Genomic DNA, 16,516 nt, shown 5'->3' with positions numbered 1-16,516 from the left:
TTTCCCCGGAAAAGGCCGGCTGCATCACCTATCATGGTCTGGGCGCACCTGACCGCTTGCCGATCTTTCGTTTAGACGGTACCCATATTCTCCATATGAGTCAAATTAAACTTCTTTGGGTGATTATAGACAATCAGCTCAGCTGGTTGCCTCACCTCAAGGCAGTCCATACTAAAGTGGCGGCCCTTACCCAAAGTATAGCCCAGTATGCCCACGAAACCTGGGGGATTACTGGGGCCACCTTAAGGCAAATTTACAAGCGTGGCATTGAAAGAATAATTGTGTAGGCAGCCGGTGCCTGGTGGAAGGAGACAGGCAATGTTAAACTTATCCAGAAACTAAGGACCATTCAGCGTATTTTCGCTTTGCGCAAAACCAAGGCTTATCGCAACATCTCCACTGATGCTCTCCTAGTGCTTGCCCGTTTGGAACCAGTTGACTTCGTTGCCAGTAGGGAGGCCTGCCTTTTTCGCCTCTTCCACATCAACACACCGGTGACTCACTGCGATACCACAGTTGTCCCTAACAACCTACTCCATCCATATAACATTTGGGCTGACCATCCGGCTAGCCGGTTCGGCCATCCGTTCACTACAATCGACCCTACTGTGACCCACTACGAACTCTTCACCGACGGATCAAAGACTGATTCTCACGTCGGGTGTGCGTTTGTAGTTTATTGGAACGGTCTTGAACAGACTTCGTTCCAGTTCCACCTCAACAAGCAAACTGATATCTTTCAGGCCGAATTGTTTGCTATTTTTCGGGCACTGACTTGGATCAAGGACGAGATGATCGTCGCCCCTGTCGTAATCTTCACTGCCTCACTATCTTCGATTCAGTCATTCCGTAACCCAATCTCTGACGTTACTTTGGGTCACGAAATTAAGCATCTCATCAATGTTATTGGCTCTGACATTTTCAAGCTCTCTTGGATAAAGGCCCACGCGGGCTTCCGCGGAAATGAACGCGCTGACGCTCTGGCCAAAGCTCCCTCCAACTGACCAGAAACTATTATCGCCAGGTCTTTAAATACCTTTCTAAGCACCAATGGCAACTGCAATGGGACCATTCTGAAAAGGGTCGGTACACTCACGCCCTATTACCCAGAATTGACTCTCTTGCCAATAATGTCGACCATTACACGACTCAAATTCTAAGCGGGCACGGCAAATTTCCGGCCTATCTCTACAACCTTTCGCATTGTGTCGAGCCCTCCTGCTACTGCGGTACGGAGTTTGCTGACGCGGATCACTATCTTAAGGTTTGACCTCTCACTGAGAGCTGCCGTACTCACATCCTGAGCTCCCAAGGGGCTGTGGTGCTAACAACCACAAAATTTAAGCATTTTCGTTCTCAGATGAGACGAGTAATTTGCAACTTTGAGGATATCATCTCTACCCATGCTGCTGCGATTGATGTCTCCTCGGACTCTTCTAACTCCGGTGCTAGCGACACTGCTGAGTAGCTCTGTCTGACGGGGTCTAGCCCCCGTGTGCTTTCTCGCACATCATTTTTCCCCGTTCCGATTTATACTGAACTACAACAACATTTTACACTAAAATAATAGATAAGGACTCCATTCCATCCAGTCACTTGTGCCCCTGTAGTATGAGCTATTTACTTGCTCGTGGAGCAGGGGGTTACAAATAACATACAAACCTGCTTATAACTGATTAAAAATACAGAATTTCGTAGATATAATCGTTGTGGAAAGCTAATTTTCATAATGCCCAGACAGGAATGTAAATTTATATTGAATTTTATTATTAAATTATTTGCAGAGTTGGCACACAGTAAAAAAAAACGGTTTGATAATAAACCCTTTAGGGGTATTTCGGTTTTGTCAGAAATTCACTCCCTAAACGGTTTTAATAGAAACCATAGTTAGCGAATGGTTCAAATACACACCGCACAGTAAACCGTCTAAGGTTTAATACAACACCCTATAAGGAGTAGTTTTACACCGTTTAGGGCCGGTTAATGGTATAAACACCAGTCGTCTAAGGTGCAATTCAACACCCTATAAGTAGTAGTTTTACACCGTTTATGGTCAGTTAATGGTACAAACACCAGTCGTCTAAGGTGTAATTCAACACCCCATAATTAGTAGTTTTACACCGTTTAGGGCCGGTTAATGGTACAAAGACCAGTCGTCTAAGGTGTAATTCAACACCCTATAAGGAGTAGTTTTACACCGTTTTTGGTCGGTTAATGGTACAAATACCAGTCGTCTAAGGTGTAATTCAACACCCCATAATTAGTAGTTTTACACCGTTTAGGGCCGGTTAATGGTATAAACACCAGTCGTCTAAGGTGTAATTCAACACCCTATAAGGAGTAGTTTAACACCGTTTAGGGTCGGTTAATGGTACAAAGACCAGTCGTCTAAGGTGTAATTCAACACCCCATAATTAGTAGTTTTACACCGTTTAGGGTCGGTTAATGGTACAAAGACCAGTCGTCTAAGGTGTAATTCAATACCCTATAAGGACTAGTTTAACACCGTTTAGGGTCGGTTAATGGTACAAAGACCAGTCGTCTAAGGTGTAATTCAACACCCCATAATTAGTAGTTTTACACCGTTTAGGGTCGGTTAATGGTACAAAGACCAGTCGTCTAAGGTGTAATTCAACACCCTATAAGTAGTAGTTTTACACCGTTTATGGTCAGTTAATGGTACAAACACCAGTCGTCTAAGGTGTAATTCAACACCCCATAATTAGTAGTTTTACACCGTTTAGGGCCGGTTAATGGTACAAAGACCAGTCGTCTAAGGTGTAATTCAACACCCTATAAGGAGTAGTTTTACACCGTTTAGGGTCGGTTAATGGTACAAAGACCAGTCGTCTAAGGTGTAATTCAACACCCCATAATTAGTAGTTTTACACCGTTTAGGGTCGGTTAATGGTACAAAGACCAGTCGTCTAAGGTGTAATTCAATACCCTATAAGGACTAGTTTAACACCGTTTAGGGTCGGTTAATGGTACAAAGACCAGTCGTCTAAGGTGTAATTCAACACCCCATAATTAGTAGTTTTACACCGTTTAGGGTCGGTTAATGGTACAAAGACCAGTCGTCTAAGGTGTAATTCAATACCCTATAAGGACTAGTTTAACACCGTTTAGGGTCGGTTAATGGTACAAAGACCAGTCGTCTAAGGTGTAATTCAACACCCCATAATTAGTAGTTTTACACCGTTTAGGGTCGGTTAATGGTACAAAGACCAGTCGTCTAAGGTGTAATTCAATACCCTATAAGGACTAGTTTAACACCGTTTAGGGTCGGTTAATGGTATAAACACCAGTCGTCTAAGGTGCAATTCAACACCCTATAAGTAGTAGTTTTACACCGTTTATGGTCAGTTAATGGTACAAACACCAGTCGTCTAAGGTGTAATTCAACACCCCATAATTAGTAGTTTTACACCGTTTAGGGCCGGTTAATGGTACAAAGACCAGTCGTCTAAGGTGTAATTCAACACCCTATAAGGAGTAGTTTTACACCGTTTTTGGTCGGTTAATGGTACAAATACCAGTCGTCTAAGGTGTAATTCAACACCCCATAATTAGTAGTTTTACACCGTTTAGGGCCGGTTAATGGTATAAACACCAGTCGTCTAAGGTGTAATTCAACACCCTATAAGGAGTAGTTTAACACCGTTTAGGGTCGGTTAATGGTACAAAGACCAGTCGTCTAAGGTGTAATTCAACACCCCATAATTAGTAGTTTTACACCGTTTAGGGTCGGTTAATGGTACAAAGACCAGTCGTCTAAGGTGTAATTCAATACCCTATAAGGACTAGTTTAACACCGTTTAGGGTCGGTTAATGGTACAAAGACCAGTCGTCTAAGGTGTAATTCAACACCCCATAATTAGTAGTTTTACACCGTTTAGGGTCGGTTAATGGTACAAAGACCAGTCGTCTAAGGTGTAATTCAATACCCTATAAGGACTAGTTTAACACCGTTTAGGGTCGGTTAATGGTACAAAGACCAGTCGTCTAAGGTGTAATTCAACACCCCATAATTAGTAGTTTTACACCGTTTAGGGTCGGTTAATGGTACAAAGACCAGTCGTCTAAGGTGTAATTCAACACCCCATAATTAGTAGTTTAACACCGTTTAGGGTCGGTTAATGGTACAAAGACCAGTCGTCTAAGGTGTAATTCAACACCCCATAATTAGTAGTTTTACACCGTTTAGGGTCGGTTAATGGTACAAAGACCAGTCGTCTAAGGTGTAATTCAATACCCTATAAGGACTAGTTTAACACCGTTTAGGGTCGGTTAATGGTATAAACACCAGTCGTCTAAGGTGCAATTCAACACCCTATAAGTAGTAGTTTTACACCGTTTATGGTCAGTTAATGGTACAAACACCAGTCGTCTAAGGTGTAATTCAACACCCCATAATTAGTAGTTTTACACCGTTTAGGGCCGGTTAATGGTACAAAGACCAGTCGTCTAAGGTGTAATTCAACACCCTATAAGGAGTAGTTTTACACCGTTTTTGGTCGGTTAATGGTACAAATACCAGTCGTCTAAGGTGTAATTCAACACCCCATAATTAGTAGTTTTACACCGTTTAGGGCCGGTTAATGGTATAAACACCAGTCGTCTAAGGTGTAATTCAACACCCTATAAGGAGTAGTTTAACACCGTTTAGGGTCGGTTAATGGTACAAAGACCAGTCGTCTAAGGTGTAATTCAACACCCCATAATTAGTAGTTTTACACCGTTTAGGGTCGGTTAATGGTACAAAGACCAGTCGTCTAAGGTGTAATTCAATACCCTATAAGGACTAGTTTAACACCGTTTAGGGTCGGTTAATGGTACAAAGACCAGTCGTCTAAGGTGTAATTCAACACCCCATAATTAGTAGTTTTACACCGTTTAGGGTCGGTTAATGGTACAAAGACCAGTCGTCTAAGGTGTAATTCAACACCCTATAAGTAGTAGTTTTACACCGTTTATGGTCAGTTAATGGTACAAACACCAGTCGTCTAAGGTGTAATTCAACACCCCATAATTAGTAGTTTTACACCGTTTAGGGCCGGTTAATGGTACAAAGACCAGTCGTCTAAGGTGTAATTCAACACCCTATAAGGAGTAGTTTTACACCGTTTAGGGTCGGTTAATGGTACAAAGACCAGTCGTCTAAGGTGTAATTCAACACCCCATAATTAGTAGTTTTACACCGTTTAGGGTCGGTTAATGGTACAAAGACCAGTCGTCTAAGGTGTAATTCAATACCCTATAAGGACTAGTTTAACACCGTTTAGGGTCGGTTAATGGTACAAAGACCAGTCGTCTAAGGTGTAATTCAACACCCCATAATTAGTAGTTTTACACCGTTTAGGGTCGGTTAATGGTACAAAGACCAGTCGTCTAAGGTGTAATTCAATACCCTATAAGGACTAGTTTAACACCGTTTAGGGTCGGTTAATGGTACAAAGACCAGTCGTCTAAGGTGTAATTCAACACCCCATAATTAGTAGTTTTACACCGTTTAGGGTCGGTTAATGGTACAAAGACCAGTCGTCTAAGGTGTAATTCAATACCCTATAAGGACTAGTTTAACACCGTTTAGGGTCGGTTAATGGTATAAACATCAGTCGTCTAAGGTGCAATTCAACACCCTATAAGTAGTAGTTTTACACCGTTTATGGTCAGTTAATGGTACAAACACCAGTCGTCTAAGGTGTAATTCAACACCCCATAATTAGTAGTTTTACACCGTTTAGGGCCGGTTAATGGTACAAAGACCAGTCGTCTAAGGTGTAATTCAACACCCTATAAGGAGTAGTTTTACACCGTTTTTGGTCGGTTAATGGTACAAATACCAGTCGTCTAAGGTGTAATTCAACACCCCATAATTAGTAGTTTTACACCGTTTAGGGCCGGTTAATGGTATAAACACCAGTCGTCTAAGGTGTAATTCAACACCCTATAAGGAGTAGTTTAACACCGTTTAGGGTCGGTTAATGGTACAAAGACCAGTCGTCTAAGGTGTAATTCAACACCCCATAATTAGTAGTTTTACACCGTTTAGGGTCGGTTAATGGTACAAAGACCAGTCGTCTAAGGTGTAATTCAATACCCTATAAGGACTAGTTTAACACCGTTTAGGGTCGGTTAATGGTACAAAGACCAGTCGTCTAAGGTGTAATTCAACACCCCATAATTAGTAGTTTTACACCGTTTAGGGTCGGTTAATGGTACAAAGACCAGTCGTCTAAGGTGTAATTCAATACCCTATAAGGACTAGTTTAACACCGTTTAGGGTCGGTTAATGGTACAAAGACCAGTCGTCTAAGGTGTAATTCAACACCCCATAATTAGTAGTTTTACACCGTTTAGGGTCGGTTAATGGTACAAAGACCAGTCGTCTAAGGTGTAATTCAACACCCCATAATTAGTAGTTTAACACCGTTTAGGGTCGATTAATGGTACAAAGACCAGTCGTCTAAGGTGTAATTCAACACCCCATAATTAGTAGTTTTACACCGTTTAGGGTCGGTTAATGGTACAAAGACCAGTCGTCTAAGGTGTAATTCAATACCCTATAAGGACTAGTTTAACACCGTTTAGGGTCGGTTAATGGTATAAACACCAGTCGTCTAAGGTGCAATTCAACACCCTATAAGTAGTAGTTTTACACCGTTTATGGTCAGTTAATGGTACAAACACCAGTCGTCTTAGGTGTAATTCAACACCCCATAATTAGTAGTTTTACACCGTTTAGGGCCGGTTAATGGTACAAAGACCAGTCGTCTAAGGTGTAATTCAACACCCTATAAGGAGTAGTTTTACACCGTTTTTGGTCGGTTAATGGTACAAATACCAGTCGTCTAAGGTGTAATTCAACACCCCATAATTAGTAGTTTTACACCGTTTAGGGCCGGTTAATGGTATAAACACCAGTCGTCTAAGGTGTAATTCAACACCCTATAAGGAGTAGTTTAACACCGTTTAGGGTCGGTTAATGGTACAAAGACCAGTCGTCTAAGGTGTAATTCAACACCCCATAATTAGTAGTTTTACACCGTTTAGGGTCGGTTAATGGTACAAAGACCAGTCGTCTAAGGTGTAATTCAATACCCTATAAGGACTAGTTTAACACCGTTTAGGGTCGGTTAATGGTACAAAGACCAGTCGTCTAAGGTGTAATTCAACACCCCATAATTAGTAGTTTTACACCGTTTAGGGTCGGTTAATGGTACAAAGACCAGTCGTCTAAGGTGTAATTCAATACCCTATAAGGACTAGTTTAACACCGTTTAGGGTCGGTTAATGGTACAAAGACCAGTCGTCTAAGGTGTAATTCAACACCCTATAAGGAGTAGGTTTACACCGTTAGGGTCGGTTAATGGTACAAAGACCAGTCGTCTAAGGTGTAATTCAACACCCCATAATTAGTAGTTTAACACCGTTTAGGGTCGGTTAATGGTACAAAGACCAGTCGTCTAAGGTGTAATTCAACACCCTATAAGGAGTAGTTTTACACCGTTTAGGGTCGGTTAATGGTACAAATACCAGTCATCTATGGTGTCATTCTACACCCTATAAGGAATAGTCTTACACCGTTTAGGGCCGGTTAATGGTACAAACACCAGTCGTCTAAGGTGTCATTCTACACCATATAAGGAGTAGTTTTACACCGTTTAGGGCCGGTTAATGGTACAAACACCAGTCGTCTAAGGTGTAATTCAACACCCTATAAGGAGTAGGTTTACACCGTTAGGGTCGGTTAATGGTACAAAGACCAGTCGTCTAAGGTGTAATTCAACACCCCATAACTAGTAGTTTTACACCGTTTAGGGTCGGTTAATGGTACAAAGACCAGTCGTCTAAGGTGTAATTCAAACCCTATAAGGACTAGTTTAACACCGTTTAGGGTCGGTTAATGGTATGTTATTTTTCGAAATAGTTCTGGTAAAGGGTCTAAAGTTTGAATTTCAGTGTAAAGAAACCAATTAAAAATACTTATTCAAAAAGTGAGTCAAAATACAAATATTTAAACATTTATTTCTGCAATTCAGTGGTAATTTTTTTTACCTTTACTGCACATTTAGTATGTTTTAATCCCAAAAAAAAAGACTCAATTAGGCTTAACGTTTTAAACAAAACCGCGGAATATTCTATATTAAATATCCAGTATGCAGCGATCAAGCTGCTCATGGCCATTTGGAAGGTTGACGCTTCGGTCACTTTAACTTGATCGACAAATACCTCATAGCGGTCACAAACAAGTTGGCAAGCCAAAATATACCTCTCCTCGGTAGAATTGTCCCTAGTGGTATTAATTTCTCGAGATAACCCTTAAAGATATATCTCCGCAATTTAGAGTTATTTGTTAAAAATATTAACCCATTTCTATCCCGCCCGGTATAAAATTTTAATTATAATTAAAATAATTGAGACGAAACGACCAATTTTAATTTATTCAGAATATCATAAGTTAAGTAGTTACAACAGTAAGTTAGATGTACTATAACAATGCACAATTGAATTAAACCCTTTTACAGAACAAGTTTATCAGTTAAATATAATACGAAGCAAATTTTAATGAAATATCTACAGAGGCTTTTTGGAATTACTCGCTTACGAAATACTTGCCGCATCTTTAACGCTCATTTTATTTCAACACTCGCCCTTGATGAAGATACCGTAGATATCTGGTAGTGGACGACTCGTTCACTTCCTGTTGACGTTGTGACGCATACCACATGAAAAAGACCAATGCCGTCCAATTTCCAATATCATATAATGACTCGCACACCCAAGAAATCATTGACTGCGTTAGAAATCGTAGATATCCAAATATCCACACCAAATGTATTTACAAGAAGCAAAAACCTTACCATCAACAAAGCACAGAGAGCCACTTGATTAACCGCCACCTCTTAAAGCAATTAACGTTAAATTATCTCCTTTGAATTAACAGAACTATATATAGGTCGTTAAGAAAGTGGACCACCCACAGGGTCTACCCTTTAACCCTCTAATCTCGGCTGACTGCGCTAAAACAAGATTTAACCTTTAAAAAATACCAGATTAGGCCTTCATAAATTCAATTATAAAAAAAGACTTTATTACCTATTATGCTTACGATGCCTGTCTTAATTTCAGTGAATCTAAGCAGCTATCGGTGGTTCTGTGGTAGAGCGCTCGACTGCCAAGCCGAATGGTCTGGGTTCGAAACTTGGGTGGCGCATTTGTTTTTAATCAATAGAGAAACGCTAAATTAGAATTTCTTCGATGCAATAATTTCAATTTCAATTCTATTTCAATTAAACCAAAATTTCGTACTCTATTAAATACGCTTCCGATAAAGCTGAAGGTCTAATTTTCAATAAGGCGTAACAAGTGTCGGTGGTTCTGTGGTAGAACGTCCGCCTGTCAATCAGGAGGTCTCGGGTTCAAATCCCGCCCGATGCGATCGCAAATTGATACTAAGACGAATACCGTGTACAACTGGTGGAAACCCTGCCATTGGACGTTGAGAGGTAGCATTACACTCAGCACTCGGTCCGTCCCAAAGTCATTAAGAAGAAGTTGGAGAGAAAACGCCCATATAAACACAACAGACTCAACATGCACATCCATCAGAACACAAACACAACAAATTCAACACTCACAACCTACGCATAAACATTACAAAAACCGTAATACACCAAACCGTCACGACGGTGAGCGAAAAAACACCATCCAAACCAAACCGCAAATGCATCCGTTAACGCTCACCGTCACACGGTGGTTTTGCCAACCCTTTGAGAAACTGCGTACGCAGTGATTACACTTTGCACCGAAAATGCGAACGCGTTCGCAGTCCTGACAGACAGACACACCCACAGACCCATCCACAGACAGACACGGTCGTTGTATAACCCCTCCTAGGGGACTTTGTCCCCTCGGAGAGGTAAAAAATTTCGGGCTACTATACACGATTACAGGCATTTTAGATACTCTCGAAAGGTCGGTCTTTGCGTAAAAAAACCTCTCGTGGTTTTCGTTAAAAAGGGCAGGCAATAATAATAGCGAAAACCAATCCTTGGCACCTAAAAACGTTTAAAATTAGAATTTATAGTATTAAGTGGTTTAACGTTGGCAGCTACCTTGCCATATTTCTGGACTAAGATTTTTTAGTTCGTCTAATATTTTCGCTTTTAAGGTGGTTACGTTTTTTTCCGCCAATGACCAGATTTTAGCCGAGCATTTTCGCAATGACTCTTCTAGTTGTACTTCAATTTTTACTTTTGTAATTCTTTCAAATTCAAGAAACATCTATTGGAAATAATATTTAATTATATAATATTATGAAATGTCAAGGTAAATTTTCTACTTGTCTTGCATCTGAAAGAGCTGGATACTCTTTCAACACCACTGTTAAGCTTTGATCTTTTATAATTTTTCTCCTGTCAGCTATCGTCTTATCCATTTTAGTGTCTATTAGTACCCAATCTATCTCGAAGCTTTTCATCTCCACGACCATCTGTGATTTGTGCATCTGAATACTTTCTTCATCTTCAAATTCTTCATCAAACACTACAGGCTATAACGGAATGGTTAGTTAGATGATTGCCAAACAAAGAGTTTTAATAGCAAAAAATACCTCAACTCTCACAACATTAACAATAGATATGTTCTCAACTGCAGTTGCAGATGGATCTTTGTAGGAATCTTTCCCAAATTTCTTTTTGTGCGCTGCTACGACAGCTATTTTACCCAAAGGTTTTCGAAAATTTTTAAACTTGGTAACCAATTTATGGTGCCAGATTTCCTAATAGAAAATTAAATTATTATTATTTTTCTTCAAATCCGTATCGGAGCAATTTCAAAAACCTTGAATAAAAACTACACATTTGAATTTTTCAGTAAATAAATGGGGTTGCACACTGGGTTAAGACCCTTATTTGATTTAAGAGGAACTAAAATACGTTGAAGTGTTTTACATTCCTCAAAATTATGTACACTAGGTTTTTTTTCTCTAAAATTAAATTGCCTAGAAGCTCTGATAGAGAAAAACTATTATGATTTGTTTAAAGTGTCGGACGCCTTGTTAGAACAGCCTAATATTATTGTAAATTTAAATTTTTACCAGTCCTTCTCCAGGCTGTGATTTTAAATGGGGGTATTCCATTACTAATCTGGCCGCCATGATCTTGTGATACGGATACCTACAAAGAGTTAATTAAAGTCATCAGTAGGAGAGTCCAAACTGCTTTGTTAATTGCAAATGGCAAACTCACAGTCCAAATTTTTTAATACAATCACTTAACAAAATGTTTATCAATAGAGCGTTCATTTCTTTTTTTCCCATCGACATCAAGTGCATTGTAGTCATCTTTATTTTTAAAAATCTCGGGAACATCAGGTAGCTTGTACTTCATTATAAATTCATCTCTAGTACACGTGACAACTGCTTGCGCTATATTTTCAGCAACCCTGTATTAATAAAATAAAAAACACTTTGAGATATTGGGATATTCAAAGGTCTTGAAACAATTAATACTTCCAATTTGCAAGTTTGAATAGTCGCACAACCATCTATCGTAAATGTAGAGTTCCGCTAGTACGAACAATTTTCGGAAATTTTGTCGCGTGTTAAATAAAAAACACAATTTAACCTAAAAAACCCGGGTTATTTTGATTTTGTGCTGCCAAGTTATGTTGACTGTGATTATCGAAACTCGCTTATTGAAATTCCTTAGTTTTTGCATTCTGCCAGAATTTACTCAAAAATTAGGTAATTAAGTTCCTGACATTAAACTTTACATTTACTAGAAAACCAGAATTATTTGAAACCAACGCTTCATAGCCACTCCAACTGCTCTTCTCTGCTCGGACTGAGCTACTCTTTAGAAATGTTATGATTTACAACTCACCAGTCTATTAATCCCAGGTCTTTATCATTATTAGAAGCAGTTTCCATACTTCCATTATTATTCAAGTTAATATTCAATTCGTTGTTACATGTAGCAGTAGAAGTAACGTCTGGTCCACCTTCAATTTCTTGATTTGTATCTGAAATCTTTTGCCTCTTTCCTTCGGGAACTTCACTTATCTCGGTTAAGCGCTGGATATAGAATTGACTAAATGTTAATCAAACCGTTCATTTGAAATAGGTAGACTGAATTATCGCTGACACGAGACAGTGGCGTTGCCAGAAGTTTGTCAATGGGTGGGTTTACGTGATGTAGAAGTATAATTTAGTATAGTCAAAGCTACGCTCAAGGAAGGGGGGGCGTTACCCGAAACCCCTCTGGCTACTCCACTGGCAAGATATTTTATTCCATATTGAGCATATCCTAAAACTTGAGTCTTTTTCCATCACGGAAAATTATTTACATTTTGAAATAACCTAGCTTTCCTGATCTTCAATCAAATATTTTTTTAACTCTTAAAAAATAAATATGAAATGATATCGGGTAGTAAAATATCAATAACACGTGTAGTTCAAAACCTCACAAATGATAACTAAGCCAATTGAAACAAAAATAATACCCGTTTACCTTTCGTGTAAATTTTATTTTGGTTTTATTTTTGAATTTGCAATCGGTTTCGACATCAACATATTCATCGAAATCGTCATCGAAGACCTGTTAAAAATCAATTCGAGTATTTATTTTTATCTATACGAGTTTCATCGTGGTCTATTTTCTTTATCAATTTACAGTGACCGCAAAATCTTTGGGATATTTTAATCCAGTGATGGGCACGGCTCGTCTCATTGTGAGCGGTTTTGTTATTATGAGCAAAATTGAGCGGTTAAATTTCCTTTTTAGAGAAAATGAGAGGAGCGCTTTTATTACCGCTCAAAAAAGAGCGGAAAGTGAGGAGCGTTTTATTACCGCTCAAAAAGAGCGGAAAGAGACGAGCGCTTTTATTACCGCTCAAAAAGAGCGGAAAGAGATGAGCGCTTTTATTACCGCTCAAAAAGAGCGGGAAGAGAGGAGCGCTTTTATTACCGCTCAAATAAGATCGGAAAAAGATTAGCGTCAATTTTACCGCTCAAAAATTAGTGAGCGGGAGCGGATATTAAGCTAGCGAGTGCGAGCGGTGTGTGAGGTGAGTGGCCCTTTGATGAAAATGCCCAACACTGTTTTAGTCCACATAGCTTAAAAATTATCCCTCAAAATGGCGGCCATGGTCAAGGCATAGAAAACTAATATATATTATATGTGAGAAATAACAACACCCACCTGATGGATAAAATCTGCCCCCCGAAAATCCATTAAAGATTCATCAGTGTTGATTTTTTCCAAAAATGCCCCATAGCTGTTGTCTTTCACTCGAACTTTGGTTTTTCTTCCACCCAAACACAACAATAGCCAAACGCCTTCATCTTCCATTGAATATTTCAGTTATTTAAATAAATACAATTAAGAACTATTCGCTTTGTTAATAAACTATTGTCGAATATATCGAAAATAAACGGTCGTTTTGAGCTCTATTACTCAAGCCTGATTCCGATCTTTGTAACTTGGAGAAAAAAATGCTAAAAAGAACAGCTCCCCCGCTTGTGGTAGTTACGGGGTCACGCCACCTTGCGTAAGCGCAAAAGTGTCGGACGTATCTGGGGGTTTTTTTAGGTGGAGGGGAGGTCGCTTATTTACATTTTTTCCCATATCTGTTTCTTCCAAGGCGCTTCTACAGTTTCTCCTTCACCCCCTTTCTCGTACTCTGCCTTTTTAGAGTAGTTAAAAGAAAAAAACTAGGTTTTTTCATCTAAGAAAAATAGGCAGACATAAAAATTTTAAGATTGTACCGAAATTTACGATAGTAAGCGCGAGTCAGAATACTGAAATTTAAATTATATGAAAATAAGTGGAAATAAATTATGGCAGCATCTGGATTATATAGTTGTGTTAAATGTACGTATTACTCGAAAAGGTTTACGGCACTGTTAACTCACATGCAAAACAGCCATTCTCACGATAAAAATTTTAATATTACTTGTGGACTGGAAAACTGCGGTAGGTCATATCAAAAGATTAGCTCGTATCAACGACACGTTAGATATAAACATAAACAGTTTCTTTCGGACGTTAACTATCCACCTGGTGTTACGCACGAAGAAGAGAACGCTATGGATATAGAAAATGAAAGTGAACCTGAATTGAGTGACGATGATTCGGGAACTAGGAATGAAAGGCAATTAAAACCCGCGGAAATTCGTGAAACCTTACTGAAAATCATTCTGAAGTATCGCGAAGCCCATCATCTACCGCGAAGTGTTGTGGAATCGTTAACCAATGATATATTATTATTTTGCGAACATATTATTTTAATGAATAAGAAAAATGTGTTAAGCGTTATTCGTTCGAAAACCATAAATATTGACGAGAAAGAATTATTTTCAAAAACTACCGAAGTTGGAACCGCTTTCGAAAGCTTAAATTCCAATTATAAAATTAACAAACTTTGCAAATCTAACTACGGATTAATAGAGCCAGTACAATGCCCGTTTACGGAATCTTTAGACAAGATAGAAAAAAGCTACTTTAATTATGTTCCGATACTTAAAGTCCTTCAAAAACTATATTCTTCGGATCAACAGTTAGGTAAACACGAAGATTTAAAAAAAATACCTGATCAGTGTATTGGACATTTTCTTCAAGGATCTGTCGCTAAAAGAATCATAGCGGAAAACCCAAGTTTCAACCTAAACACGCTGCAATTGCAAATTTATACCGATGAATTTGAAATTGCAAACCCTCTGGGGTCAAAACGTGGAAAACACAAAATAGTAGCCTTTTATTTTTCAGTGCTCAACTTGCAGGCGAAATACCGATCTAGACTAAGTGATATAAATTTAATTTTGTTGGCTGGTACGACGTCTTAGAACCCCTTATTTTTTATCTTAACTGTTTGTTGCGAGAGGGAGTAACCATTGATAACCAAGCGATGTATTTAACCGGAAATGCGGCAATATTTACAGGGGATAACCTTGGACTCGCTAAAATAGCCGGGCTCAACGCGTGCTTTAGTTCCGGAAAAATATGTCGATTCTGTATGATTTCCAAGAACGATATTTCAAGTAAACTCAAGGAAAATGAGCTGCAATTAAGAACGTTAGCTCGACATAGATACCATCTACAGAGCATCGAAAGGGTTCCGAGTGACCAATCTATTTATGGTGTTCGATTCGAAAGTCCCCTAATGAAGATAAATGGCTTCGATATTACCCAACAATTACCACCAGATCCCATGCACGACTTAAAAGAAGGAATTATGCCGAGTATTTTAAAGCGCATTTTGAACTATATGTTTATTCACACAAATTTGAATATCGAAAAACTGAATAATATTTTAAAAAACTTCCGATATGGTAAAACCGAGAGTAGTAGGCCAGAAATCCAAATTCGTTCGGCAATAGCGGGTGACGGGAGCTTAAAAGGTTCTGCTAGTGAGATTTATTGTCTATTTCGACTGCTACCTTTTCTTTGTTTCGAATTCTTACCAGAAGAAAATGATTTGCATTGGGATGTATATCTTAAAATTAGGGAGATTGTAGATTTTATATACGCGACACATTTACACATCTCTTTCATACCGAAACTTCAAAATCTAATCGAAAGTTTTTTAGGTTCAGTCTCTCGCGTTTTAGGAAGTGAAATTATGACGCCCAAGTTTCATTATTTAATTCACTATGCGAAAGCGTATCTCATGTACGGACCACTAAAAACAATTTCGTGCATACGATTCGAGAGTAAACACAGTTATTTTAAAAAAATTGCAAAATCTTCAAATAACTGCGTAAATATTACGAAAAGGTTGGCCAGTCGACACCAGTATTTACAGTGTTACAACACGTTAGACGAACAAACATTTGGTTTGCAAAATACGAATGCTGGAAATTTTTTATTTAAAAGTGACTTACCACCCCCTTTAAAACAAATTATGAATGACGAATTTCCAGAAAAAATCTATTCATTTACAAAGGCTACTTTTGAAAATGTGCATTATTCGACGGAATGTATGATAGTCTACGAAACTGAACGAAACACTATTAAAGCTTTCATGAAAATTAAATTCATTTTCTACCTAAATATGTCGCTAATACTGGCTGGAACGATATACGTGGTTGAAGGTTTTTCTAAACATTTACACGCCTATGAAGTTATAGAAGAACCCCAAAATTTGGTAATTATAAAAGCCGGAAGTGAAAGTCAATACGAATTGTTGGATAAATATCGTATTGAGCAAAAGTGTTATATCGCGTTAAGATCTAAGCCCGTCAGTTTTGAGAACTAATCTGAATGTATATTTTGTAAAATTGTAAACACCACTTCAAAATTTACATAAATAGACTAATTCGTTACCTATATAAAGACCCATTTGAAATCGAATCTTCAAAGGATTTTTAATATTTCGTAATAAAACGGTACTCTTCCTAAATGCCCTTACCTTTTCGTTAAAATAAAATTATCGTACAACGTGCCAAAAACTATTTATTCCATAAAACAATTATAAAACGCTTTAAAATTAGAGCTAAATTTAATTTTTG

At 38.5% G+C, this 16,516-nt stretch overlaps 4 protein-coding genes across 4 annotated transcripts; 2 read left to right on the top strand and 2 right to left on the bottom strand.

Annotated features, from left to right (window-relative positions):
• Window positions 1-10,104: 10,104 nt before the first annotated feature.
• On the bottom strand, window positions 10,105-11,164 carry LOC149937219 (sterile alpha motif domain-containing protein 3-like). Its single transcript, XM_090153757.1, has 4 exons — window positions 11,105-11,164; window positions 10,619-10,786; window positions 10,349-10,558; window positions 10,105-10,290 (listed from the first exon to the last, which is right to left on the bottom strand). The coding sequence occupies exons 1-4, from the start codon at window positions 11,162-11,164 to the stop codon at window positions 10,105-10,107; spliced, it is 624 nt and encodes a 207-aa protein (XP_090009883.1).
• LOC149937218 (uncharacterized) lies at window positions 11,136-13,358 on the bottom strand. Its single transcript, XM_090153756.1, has 5 exons — window positions 13,209-13,358; window positions 12,519-12,605; window positions 11,892-12,082; window positions 11,256-11,451; window positions 11,136-11,183 (listed from the first exon to the last, which is right to left on the bottom strand). Exons 1-4 carry the CDS (start codon window positions 13,356-13,358, stop codon window positions 11,277-11,279), a joined length of 603 nt encoding a protein of 200 aa, XP_090009882.1. The 3' UTR covers window positions 11,136-11,183; window positions 11,256-11,276.
• A 488-nt stretch (window positions 13,359-13,846) lies between these two features.
• Window positions 13,847-14,851, top strand: LOC149937217 (uncharacterized). Its single transcript, XM_090153755.1, has one exon. The coding sequence runs from the start codon at window positions 13,847-13,849 to the stop codon at window positions 14,849-14,851; it is 1,005 nt and encodes a 334-aa protein (XP_090009881.1).
• A 170-nt stretch (window positions 14,852-15,021) lies between these two features.
• On the top strand, window positions 15,022-16,263 carry LOC149937216 (uncharacterized). Its single transcript, XM_090153754.1, has one exon. The coding sequence runs from the start codon at window positions 15,022-15,024 to the stop codon at window positions 16,261-16,263; it is 1,242 nt and encodes a 413-aa protein (XP_090009880.1).
• The last annotated feature ends 253 nt before the right edge of the window (window positions 16,264-16,516 follow it).

This window comes from Leiobunum rupestre, chromosome 7 (genome assembly GCF_980474605.1).
Source record: "Leiobunum rupestre chromosome 7, qqLeiRupe1.1.hap1, whole genome shotgun sequence".
In the NCBI taxonomy this organism is placed as follows: Eukaryota; Metazoa; Arthropoda; class Arachnida; order Opiliones; family Sclerosomatidae; genus Leiobunum; species Leiobunum rupestre.
This window is presented reverse-complemented; position numbering and strand designations above follow the sequence as displayed.